Genomic DNA, 12,148 nt, shown 5'->3' on the forward strand with positions numbered 1-12,148 from the left:
AAAATTCACAACATTTCTGCTCACTTCTTTTTTAATTGACTGTACGTTTCTAAATATAAAACTTCAAACCAATCAATTTTAACAATTTGTTATGAACAAGTCATGGTACCAACACAACAGCCATGGCTGAACTTGGCTTGTTAACAGTGCTAATGCCATGCTTTGGTTGCTAGTATTTTTTTACAAATTTCATAATTGGATTTCATGAGTCAGACGCGACCCCAAAAATAATTGCAGCCTTTCTCTTTAATGTACTTTGCAGAATAAATGTATTAATTAATTATCTAATTTGTTAATCTATTTATGATTTAAAATGACAGTACATGCATTTTTCAAAAATTAAAAAATATATTTGCTTGGATTGACTTGTATTTACATAGGTCATGGCAAAATGTGGGTCACAGAGTGAGGTATGTGTACAACCATTGGTCTTATGAACCAGATGTCGCAAAATATACAGGAAATAGATTCCGCATGATGCACACTGGAGACTTTTATAAATCACCCCTTGTGTTTTTGTGTCATTTCTACATGCTGTCTATTGCCGAAGGGTGTGTCCAGCTGGGAGCTTTTTTAGTGGAAGGTGGAGTTGTCCTGTGGTGTATCTCGAGGCGGAGAAAAATAGAGCTCTGTTGTGCACAGAGGAAATGGGCGTTGGCCTTGGAAAGTTTGGATGGAGTGAGTGGGAAACGAAAAGGGGCGTGACAAGCCCAGAAAGGAGAAGACCACCTACTGGACACAAAATCACAGCAAAGAAGCTGCTCTCGAGGTCTGGATCAGAGCAAGAGCAATAATCAGGGTAAGGAGGCAGATTTGTTTTTTAAGGCATTTTATGGACAGCTGTGTGTAACTCACTGAATATTTTAGAAACTAAATTACATAAATTAAATTACATTATGTCAATACTTTGTAGTAATAAGATACTGTATGTCGTTCAAATACCAATAATGTGCTCTCCCCCACAATTAAACTTTTGACAATCATTTATAGATTACCTTCAGTTTATTTTCAAGGAATGCTGTTTCATTGCAGTACTTTGTTTCTGTTCATTTTATCCAAATTATCACCTTCCATTCCTCCTTCTTTGATGGATAAAATTAGTGTAATGACATAATTTCACCCACCACCCACTCAGAGGGGCCTCTCCTATGATAAAGATCTGCACAAACAATTTCATCCAGTGACAAATTCTTTTTTTCTTCTACTTTTTATTTTGTTTTGGGCAAAGAAAACCAAAGTCATTTATGTCCAGGTTTAATTTAATTAAATGTAACCACTCAAACTCCACACAGAGGGGTGGGTGGTGGGTGAACTGGGTAAATATTTTGGCCTCGTGTAGCGTTCTAGTACCCCGCCACAGGTTGGCCAACTCATACTCCAACTCCACTCAGCTTGAAGTTACAGCAATGAGTGATTTCACTGTTTCATGCATGTTCCCACACAAAAACCTCTTTATGTTCATCTCTTCACATTTTCCAGTTTCAGTTTTTCGAAAACAGGGGAGTCCCCAAACGAATATTTACTGCAAAACCAACAGGTTTGGTCACACACACACACGGTATGCCGAATGCATTTCTCTGGTTGTTCTCGTTGACTCTGTATTGTTAACAGACAAAAACAAAATGGCCTTCCTGCTCATGTTTGTGACTCTGCTGCATCTCATCACCCTGGCCATGCTGTTCATCTCGACTATGGAGAAGGTAGGCCACAATGTCAAAAAGTGTTGATGCATTGAGCTTTGTAAAACGTGGCAAATATTTTCTTTCAAAGTCCTGGTGGGTGTGGGACGGGATGGAGAACTCGGATCTGTGGTACAACTGTCGGTACGACAACTTCTCAGGAACTTGGTTATGTGCGTCCTCCAAAGAAACTGGTAACAAATATATATTGTCTTGATTTTGTTAAAAAGTGATTTACAAAAAAAAAAGAAAATGAATAAACTTATATTTGTGTTTCGCAGAGTGGCTTCATGCAGTTCAGGTCTTGATGGTCCTCTCAGTGGTCTTCTCCTCGGTTTCCTTCTTGGTTTTTCTGGGTCAACTTTTTACCATGTCCAAGGGTGGACTCTTTTACTTTACTGGACTGTGTCAAGTGTTTGCAGGTAAATGTGGAGGCGTTACCTATTTTTTAGATGAAACATGCATCCATTTTGAAAGCTGGCGTGTGCCACATGCACAAAGTGGACAACAGTAAGAATAGGGAATAGAACAACTACAGCTGTGAGCAGCTACAAAGGACCCTCGCAACCCTAGCCTCAATGGGGTGGGTCTGACATGTTGGGGTGCTGGCACATAGGACAACAACACTCTAAAATATATTTTAAAAATGCCACGCCTGATGCGTGTGCAGTTTCACGAGTTTCTGTCCAGATTTAGACTTTAGATTTAGAATTTTGGGGAAATTAGAATCTAAAATATAGATTTTTCTACCAGATTACCAACATTTCATGCATTTTCATGCATATTTAGACGCTCAAAATCAGTGTTTCCTTAGCAAACAGCGCATTGCCACAGCAACAGCGTACAATGAAGTTAAAAGCTTTCTATAGCTTTTCATCTCATACATCTTTAGATGGGACTCAAAGTTTGAAGAGAAAAGAAACATAATTTATTCAATGTCTGTATTCAGGCCTGACAGCCTTGTCTGCAGCACTCATCTACACATTACACAACAAGGAAATCCTCCAGGACAGCAGAGAACTGACTTCGGGACACTTTGGCTACTGCTTCATCCTAGCCTGGGTGTGTGTGCCCCTCCTGCTCTGCAGCGGCATCATTTATGTCCACCTGCGCAAGAAAGAGTGATCGCGCAAAACAACACAATGTCCACAGTGATGGAAAATATTAATAGGCTTAGCACAAATTTATATTCCTTGCTTCTGTTCTTTGGTCACTGGAATTTTGTTTCTTCAAAGTGAACACAATCATAACCCCAAGAATCTATTTTGTTAGCAAGGGATTAAATCCTCAACATTTACTCACGATATAGCAGAAGACAGGCTTGCATGCTAAAATGCTATTTTTTTTCCTGAATGTTTTTTATTGTTGAACATACACCAATGTGAAAAATATCAAATATGTAGCACACTCTTTAGGAAAATGCATGCAGATATCTATTTTTGTACCTGTAGAATTTTTTTGTTATAGTATTAAATGTCAGTCAAAGAAACGAGTACAAGTGCTTTCTTTTGAGGGTCTGTTACTAGGTACAGCCTAAAAAAAGCCCAAACCACATTTTGATATAATTACAAGAACTATTACATTATATAACTTGTAGTGACCCACACGCTTAAAAATACTGAGTTAAAAACAACCCAATTAGCGCGAAAAATTGAACCGACCTCGGAATACCTTGTTAACAGTTAGACTCAACTCCCCAAAATTGTGATTTTTTTAATTTAAACTTTTACAGTCCAATTTTTCCGTGTTCTTGTGTTAAAATAAGAAAGTACTAATAGAAGAAAATAGTATTGCTAGTAGTAGTAGTAGTAGTAGTAGTAGTAGTAGTAGTAGAAGAAGTAGTAGTAGTAGTAGCAGTAGTAGTAGGCGTAGAAGTACTAGTAGTAGTAGTAGTAGTAGTAGTAGTAGTAGTAGTAGTAGTAGTAGTAGGAGTGGTAGTTACACCAAAAATTTAAAAAGTAGCAGTGGTAGTGCCGTAGTTGGAGTAGTCGAAGATACCTTTTGTTGTAATTGAAGAAAATAGTACAAGGAAAAACAGTAGTTTCTAGTAGAGAAAGAATACAAAAGTAGGAGTAGTTGGCAGAACCTAATCAGGCAAACCAGTGGCCCAAGTGTGTGGAGGAGTGTTGATCGTTACCATGACGACCTCAGACAACGCGCCCAATGGTGACCTGTTCAAACACACAACAAAGAACACGCGTAATGTTATGACGTCACACGCGTGAGAGCGTAGTGGATTCATTGAAGCAGTAAAAAACTGCATCCTACAAATACGAAACAATACCAATAAGTTTTCGTTTCCTGGATTCATTTTGGATAATAACATTTGAACACGGGGGTCCTGTAATTATCGGCGTGCGCCCGTGTATTTGGGTCCTGAATGAATAATGGAGTCCAGAGCGCAAGACGATCTACCATCGACCGAAATCATCCCCCTGGCGTTGCCTAAAGGAACCGAAAAGTTGTGTGAACTGTGTCAAAAAAGAGCTTACTTGCAATGCGGCAGGTGTCGAGTCACCTATTACTGGTAAGAGAAACAACCATCCGAACATCATCACAAGCATTACACGCAGTAGTGTATAATGCAACACTTGAGTTACAAGTATCAGATACTTAGTATCTTAACAATAACTGGTTAAAGTCACTTTGCAGAATACTACAGAGTAATTTTTGTTTCTGACATCTGATGTACTTTAATATCAAAAGTTATTTTCTGACATTACACATGAATATAAATAAAATCTTGTTTTTATAATACTTTACTTGTATCTGTATTTAATTAGTTTATTTAAGTGTCATAGTTTAAGACGGTATTATTCAGTTCTGTGTTTGTAGCTTAAGCTTTATATGCTGGTCATGCATACACCAAAGTAAAAGTAAACATTCTAGTTAGGAAATTTAGTGAGGTACAAGTTGACCTTTCTGAAAATACAAATAACGAATGGCAAATACGTGCAAATTGTAAATAGGTTGCAGCAACGTGTTCCATGACAAATTCAGAAGGCACATAAGGGCTGTGACCGCTAGGTAGCAGTGTTGCTCACGTGGAGGCTATAACATCACTTGATAGTTGTTGCCAGAATGAAAATGAAATTGGAACATTTTTTGTTATTCATGTGACTTCTCGCCTCTCTGAGCTTTATGTTACTTTATGTTTATTCAGCTTAGCTGAATATATTATTTGAAATCAAGTCCTTATAGTATAATTTGCTCGATGATTCAATGGATGGATGGATTGCATCATATTTTTCAAGGTTTACTGAGAAACTCAATAGGCCCCTTTTAACGTTGCTCCACCCCTGTTGCCCTCCAGCGCATCCTTATACTTTTAATAAGCAAAAGTGCTCCCACTGAGTACTTGTGTACAAGTACAGAATGGGCACCTGAGTGCCACTAACAACTTGTCTTTGCTGTGCTCACGACTGTAATGGGTCAAAGCCAGAGGTCATCCATTTCCATCCATTTTCACCACCATTTATCCTGTTCAGGGTTGCTGGGGTGCTGCGGCACCCTGAATTGGTCGCCAGCCAGTTGCAAGGCACACAACGAAACAAACAATCAGTCACACCCACATGTCAGATTTTGTGTATTTGTGCAGCCATGACAAATAAAGATGATTCTTCATCTGTCTGCGTGCACACAGTTTAGTGAGGTCCCCACTCTCAACTACACGCCGTGGTGAAATGCTTTATAGTCAAGCATTGTTTTTATATTTAGCTAGAAAATGACAGATCAGCTGTAATTACTTTTCCATTTGTGCCTCGGGCTTGTCAGTATCCCAAACCTTTGGTCTTTACAACTTTGAAAAATTCTCTAAAATTTCATACCTAGTCAGTGGAAGTACCAGAGATGGATGACATCTGCACAGTCTTGAGTCCTGTCAGCAAATGCTGCATTTGCAAACATAGTATTCAATTTTGACTAGAACTGTTATGAATTATCCATATTTCCTGTAGAGATAGTTTGTTGTGGTGTAGAACTGTGCTGCTGCATCTTGACGTTTCTCATAGTTTGATTACCAAAGGTGAACTCCTCATTGATGCAGAAGTTTTCCACAATTATATATTTAAGTTATATTTCAAGTGTCCTCCTTAAGAGTTACTTTTGGATGCGACGTGGCCAAAGTATTTTGCCTGCTGCCATCTTCTCCTGTCTCCGGCACAGAAACCGCAGTCCCATGTGCTCCTTGAGTGGAAAGGAACACAAGACGCCAAAACCCAGTTGCAGCAGCCTGAAGAAAATTACAGCAGCCGTTGGGCAAAAGCATGCAATTTAGTATGATGATACATCCGAAAATGAATCAATGACTCACACCTAGGGATCCTTGCAAAGCCTGTGCACAAATAGTTGGGACTTCTATCAGGAATGAATCAAACAATCAGGTTAATGTTTTGTTAACAGCTGTCATGGGACCGAATTTTGTACATACCGTTGGGTCAGGCGTTCACTTGCATGTCACGGGGTCTAAATATTTGTTCATTACATCGAGAAATAGGGTGTGTAAAGTGTACTGTAATTTACTTTTTAAATATTTTTAAAACCCTGAAAATTGTGTGTGTGTGGGGGGGAGGGGAAATTCTCCATTAAATGAACATAGCCGTGATCAAGTTGGTATCAGTAAATTTGAAGAGTTAAGGTGCCGAGGTTCCGAGTGCACAAATCACAAATCATTGACACCTCGTCGATCACATCTTCCAGTTCTGATCTTCAATCTCTCCGGTTGTGGTTTCTAAAAACAACCACAAACTACAAATAACCCCTTGAACAAGTTGTTGTCAAACACTAACCTGCGATTCTTCCTTCACCTGGCAGCGATGCAGACCACCAGCAATCTGACTGGATAGGTATCCACAAGAGGATTTGTCAGTTGCTCATTCCCATTCGCACCCCATCGCTTTTTAGTATGCAACGAGCTGGCCGCATTGAAAATCTACTCAAAACGGTGAGGCCCTAACATGCACCTAGAAATGAGATCTGATGCCGAGTAAAAATATTACATCCCTAGGCCATGAAAGATAGCACTTTCTGCCAGAAATTAGTTTCCTGCTTTTCCCTACGGGCTGCTGTAAAAGCAACATAGAACACGCAAAATGAATTTGAATTGTAACTCTTGCGCAGAAAGAGCTGATAGAGATTTGCCGGTTGGTGGCAGAGAGCAAGCTCTCTGAGGGGAAGCACCAAGAGGCTGTGCCTGCCGCCCAGGCCTGCCTGCGCTGCTCAACCGACGTGTATGGACCCAACACGGTCCAGCTGGTGCCGGCTTACCTGCTGTTGGCTGATGCTAATATGGGTGAGGAACGCTGCCCCCAACCCGTCCATTCACTTGTGCGCCACATTGGTATTTGTGTGATTGTGTCTTGCAGGCATGAATAATCTGGCCCTGGTGGCAGAGCTGCTGTCCCAGGCGGAGTGGGCGGTTTTGAAGAGCCCCGAATGTGGCTATGCGGTTCACCACCGACTGCACAGGAGCATGGGCTGCCTCCACACGGCTACGGGTCACTTTGAGGCAGCTCTTTTTCACTTTGCCAACGATGTACGTGTCGTCACGAGGAAACTCTGTCGATGCGTACTTTCAACATTTTCACATGAGGCTTTCCGTCGAATATATTTTCAGATATATTTTGCTAGTGAGGAGTACGGTCTAGATAGCACTGTGATATGTGGAGCTTACTTTCTCATGGCTGCTGTGTTTGTCAAACTGGGGCAACCGGCTATTGTTCATTCCTTGTACACAGAGGTGAGTCATATAAGCCAGCAGTGATGCTGTTACCAGTGTGATCAAATTCTGTTCAATTGCAATATTTTTCCTTAGGTGGCAGAAACCTGGCACTCCCACCTGGCCAAACTCCTGCAGAGTCACATCCAAAATATGCAGAAGAACCATGACATGCTGGAGCCCGCCTTTGGTGTGTCAAGATAACATTAAAATACTCACATCTTGTCCAGTAGTATCTTTACTCCTGCCCTCTGAAACAGGAAATCGACACTTTCTAGTGGATACGATTTTTTAAGTCCAATTTTTCCTCTAATTGCCACTCTACACTAATACCAAATATCGACAAGTCAATATTAAACATTACAAACTAATCTGGCTACCTCACAGACTCAACAATGAAAACCAGCGGGACCGCTTGGACATCCCACGGCTGTATTGTCACTCGATGATAGACAAAGTTCACATGGGTCAGTCCTGACAAGCTCGAGGCAGAAACATGACGTCAGACGGAAACACCCAAAGAAAATTACTTCAAAAGAGCTATCGAATTTTATTAATAGAGGGCAGCATGGTGGTCAAGTAGTTAGCAAGTCTTGGGCTTTCTTTCGCATCCCCAGAACATGCACTGCAGGCTCATTGAAGACTTTAATTGTTCATATAGTATTTGAATGTGAGTGTGAATGGTTGTTTGTCTATGTGTGCCCTACAATCTAGTAGCGACCAGTCCAGGGTGTCAACCGCCTCTCGTCCAAAGTCAACTGGGATTGGCTCCAGTGTGGTTTTGAATGGATTGTGTAGATGAAACTGCTCTGTATTAAATATAAAATCCATATATTTAAGAAATAAAAGCATCTTCCAATGTTGCTATGTGATGCAAAAAGGCTAAAAACACATATTACTTCACTTGTTGTTGAGAACACTTCAAATTGGAACCATGCACAATTAATCAAATTGGCCATATGACATCACAATAGCGACACTCCTCGTGATAAAACAGCTTCATTGATGTATCACTGAAAAAGAAGGTCAACGGGGCTAAATTTAGCTGAGCTGTATTGCTGTGCAACCGGAAGGCTAAATCTCAGCTTTACAGCACGCATGGTAGGAGATCGCCGCTGACACATCTTTGGCTGTGCGGCATCCGCACTACTAGCCTGTATCGCAGCTGCTGCCCTACATATGACACTAAGCTTGTTAGCTGTCATGCAATTTGCCTGTGGATGCTTCACACCAGAGCAGGATTTCCCAAACAGTTCCCCCCCGAAATACGTTTCCTATTTCCCAATTGTACATGTTATCGGTGGTGGGGAAGGCTTCTAAATTATTTGTGTTGTCTGATGACTCGTCCAGGGCCCAAAGCTTGAATGGTCTCCAGCTCAACTACAAATCGAATGGTGCCATTATACAGTCATGTTGTACAACAATGCTAAAGAGTGTCTTTTATCGCCCTTTAACTAGATGAAGGTCAGAAAGTGGAAGTGGACAAGATGCTCAGGTCCATTTTAGCCTTTGAGCAGGACGAAACCCGAAAGGAACCCGGTATTGAGGCTCTGGTGGCCCATGCCCTGGCCATGCTCTCCTTTCTGGGTGGGGATGCAGTCAAGGTGAGTGACCTGCCAAGAGTAGCAGGAATCAGTATACCACTAACACCATGACACAGTGCCCTATTTACCTCCAGGCGTACTTCTTCCGTTCGTCGGCTGTCTCTGTGTGAGATTATCTGTGATTGTTAAAGCTTTAAAGATGAAGCAGGGATTTACTGGTAGCTCCACTGCGTCATGCACACTGGGTTATACGAAAACAAGCCGGATATCTGTGCTTAGATACAGCTCATTTGTTGATTTTATATTATTTTCATCGTTCTGGGAAAGTTGCTTGCCTATAATACTGTAATTTATTTCACAGGCCATTACACATACATTTATTTGCAAGTTAAATGAGTTAAAGAAACTTACCTTACATGAATTTGAGAAAGTCCTAACATTTCATAAAAAAATATATATGTGCCAAGATCATGTGAATTTCTTTTCTAAAATTGATTGATTTTTTTTATTATTTTCATCGTTCTGGTAAAGTTGCTTGCCTATAATATTGTAATTTATTTCACAGGCCATTACACCTACATTTATTTGCAAGTTAAATGAGTTAAAGAAAATAACCTTACATGAATTTGAGAAAGTCCTAACATTTCATAAAAAAATATATATATATATGTGCCAAGATCATGTGAATTTCTTTTCTAAAATTCAACAGCCAAAATTTAACTTAACCACAATATTGTAATTTGTTGAAATCAGATTAGCTTTTGTATTGGCTTCCATGGTATTGTGTAAGTGTAGCGATTTAAGGGAATCAGTGAATCAAGACGAAAATTGTTCGTCCGCTCAATGAGGCCGTCAATTGATCCCAGCATATGTTGGAAGTACAGCTGACTTTGACGCCTTAGTAAACTTCATCTACATCTCTAATTTCCATTAAGCTTAAGTAGTGTCTGGCACAGATACACACTAGGATAGATGCCAGCTGCACGTATACAACACCAATGTTTGTTTGTTGGCTATTACACACTTTGGTTTAGTGCACTTAACTGAGAATTTAGGGTGCTTTAAAGGTATTATATTTAAGCATAAACATTTTGTTTTGTCCTTAGCAGACATCAATGCGAACTGGATTACTCCTTAGCCCAAATGTGAGGACAATACAGTACTTTAATCGTTCCATTGTTTTTTCACTTTCCTCAAGCTACCCAAAACTTGCTCATACTTCAAATTTCAGCTCATAACACAAAACAAGCATATATATACGTGTATATATATATATATATATATATATATATATATATATATATATATATATATATATATATATATATATATATATACCTTCTAGTGTCCCTTACTGCTCATCCGCACTGATCTACTTTGGAAAAACAGAGAGGCTGCTGTGCTATAATGACCACTGTCCTTCTTTTGGGTGATCACAACTTTCGTCCACGTGGAACTTGGGACGCCATGGTCACATCTTGCCTCTGTTTGTCTGTTTGCGGGCTGTGGTGCAGGAGCTGTCATTTGAAAAGTACAGTCTCGTGAAAAGTGATGAGAATTAAGTTCCATTTACTTTTTTAAATCAATCTATCTCTTGCTCCTTCCTGCTCTCCATCCGTCCGTCTGTCCATCTGTCCGTCCATCCATCCAGTTCTCTGTGTGTTGTGTGACATAAAATATACACAACAATGTACATTAAATTTCTCATTGGGAGATTGTAATTTGTATCACACATCCTGTACATAAATAAAAAAAAGTCATAGTAAATAAATAGCTTAGCAGGTTGTGGCGTCCAGGAGGAAAAATGTGGGCTGACTAAAGTCAGATTGTAGTTATTATAAATCTGCTTTCCTTTTCTATAGTGTGACGCTGTTGCTGCTTGTGTGTGACAGGCACTGGAATTTGGACGAATGGCACTGGAAGCGAGCCAGCTGATTCAGAATCATGACCTGACAGAGCCCATCCGGGCCCTGCTGCAGCTGCTGGGTAAAGACCCGCAGCTGACCTCCGTCTAACCTCTACACAAGGGGTGAGCAAAATATGGCCCGAGGGTCACAACTGATCCACTCTGTTCTTTAATCCGGCCCAATAAGAACTGATATTGTCAAGAGTCCCGATATATTTGTTCAATGTCTGGTTTGGTGTTTTACCTCCCCAAACTAGTTCATTAATGTTTACCGTTTATTTTCACACATAGTACAATATGTCTCTTAAAATAAATGTTTTCTTCTTTTTATACCATTTGAATGCTCTGTGCTAACTAGAGTGTGTAATAAGTGGTTGCATGAATGATGACATTTTTTACATGGTTTTATTGTCGACATAAAGTTATTTTATAAAGAGTCATCTGTATTGTATTTGTGTTGATCGCCTTTGGCATTTTGCATGTGTCCTTGATATTGTTGCCCACCCTATCATTATGAGGTAACCATCCCTTTTTAGGACCATCATTGTCTTTCCTCATTGGTCGTTCAACATACATATAATTTTTAGCATGCAGCCAGAAGTTTTGATTGAAAGCATATAGTACAGTATACATTTGGACCTGGTTTTGAATAAATTTATTTTTCGGCTCTCATCACACTAATGGACCACACTTTCAGAGAACCGGCCATATTGTAACAGCCAAATATGTACAGTACTTACTATTATGAAACTGTATTATAAGTTCAAAAGAAAACGTATTTTGCTGGGTGAAATTGGCAAGTTTCAATCATGACTGATTCAAAGGTGACTTGATTCATCTACTTTTTACTTATAATATATGGTGAGACTAAAAATATGTTCCAAATATGTGATATTGAAATAAAAGGTGTAAAGTTACTTCACTACATAGTTTCAAAATATTTGTATTTTAACAGTAAGTAAAGTGAAAGTACAAGGGAAACACATCTTTTGGTTCTGAATAATGACTTGTCTTTATTTTCATCTGAAAAAAAAAATGTAAAAGCACGAGGGAATTATTTACACCATTTGGAACATTTGTGAACAACCTTCGGGAACCTTTTGTTGAACACTTTCAGAATGATGGACAGAAAGTAACGATGAGGGCTTTTGCTTCACATCTCGTACCAGTGTAGCACTTTCCAACATCAAATGACCTTTATCTTATCTTACTAAGTCAGTTTTTCTAGACGTTACACACCAACACAGAGCTCCAGCCTGTCACGAAAGCATAAACATTGCATTGTTGTAAAGCAAAAAGTTAA

The 12,148-nt window shown here is 39.6% G+C and overlaps 2 protein-coding genes and 1 long non-coding RNA gene across 5 annotated transcripts; 2 read left to right on the forward strand and 1 right to left on the reverse strand.

Annotated features, from left to right (window-relative positions):
- Positions 1–641: 641 nt before the first annotated feature.
- emp3b (epithelial membrane protein 3b (MAM blood group)) lies at positions 642–3,168 on the forward strand. Its single transcript, XM_049752906.2, has 6 exons — positions 642–799; positions 1,480–1,537; positions 1,612–1,700; positions 1,771–1,873; positions 1,961–2,101; positions 2,629–3,168. Exons 3-6 carry the CDS (start codon positions 1,623–1,625, stop codon positions 2,802–2,804), a joined length of 498 nt encoding a protein of 165 aa, XP_049608863.1. The 5' UTR covers positions 642–799; positions 1,480–1,537; positions 1,612–1,622; the 3' UTR covers positions 2,805–3,168.
- LOC125988096 (uncharacterized) lies at positions 2,585–3,818 on the reverse strand. The gene is made up of 2 exons (XR_007488218.1): positions 3,678–3,818; positions 2,585–2,786 (listed from the first exon to the last, which is right to left on the reverse strand). It is a non-coding gene; the product is annotated as an uncharacterized lncRNA (long non-coding RNA).
- Positions 3,819–3,889: 71 nt separating this feature from the next.
- zmynd12 (zinc finger, MYND-type containing 12) lies at positions 3,890–12,126 on the forward strand. Of its 3 annotated transcripts, XM_049752904.2 has the most exons (8): positions 3,890–4,206; positions 6,492–6,621; positions 6,798–6,969; positions 7,043–7,212; positions 7,294–7,416; positions 7,492–7,585; positions 8,854–8,999; positions 10,832–12,126. In XM_049752904.2, exons 1-8 carry the CDS (start codon positions 4,067–4,069, stop codon positions 10,952–10,954), a joined length of 1,098 nt encoding a protein of 365 aa, XP_049608861.1. In that variant the 5' UTR covers positions 3,890–4,066; the 3' UTR covers positions 10,955–12,126. The 3 variants fall into 3 exon arrangements, with proteins under 3 accessions (XP_049608861.1, XP_049608860.1, XP_049608862.1); XM_049752903.2 differs by having other exon boundaries at positions 7,043–7,416; XM_049752905.2 differs by lacking the exon at positions 3,890–4,206 and adding an exon at positions 5,756–6,061 and having other exon boundaries at positions 7,043–7,416.
- The last annotated feature ends 22 nt before the right edge of the window (positions 12,127–12,148 follow it).

This window comes from Syngnathus scovelli, chromosome 2 (genome assembly GCF_024217435.2).
Source record: "Syngnathus scovelli strain Florida chromosome 2, RoL_Ssco_1.2, whole genome shotgun sequence".
Lineage (NCBI taxonomy): Eukaryota > Metazoa > Chordata > Actinopteri > Syngnathiformes > Syngnathidae > Syngnathus > Syngnathus scovelli.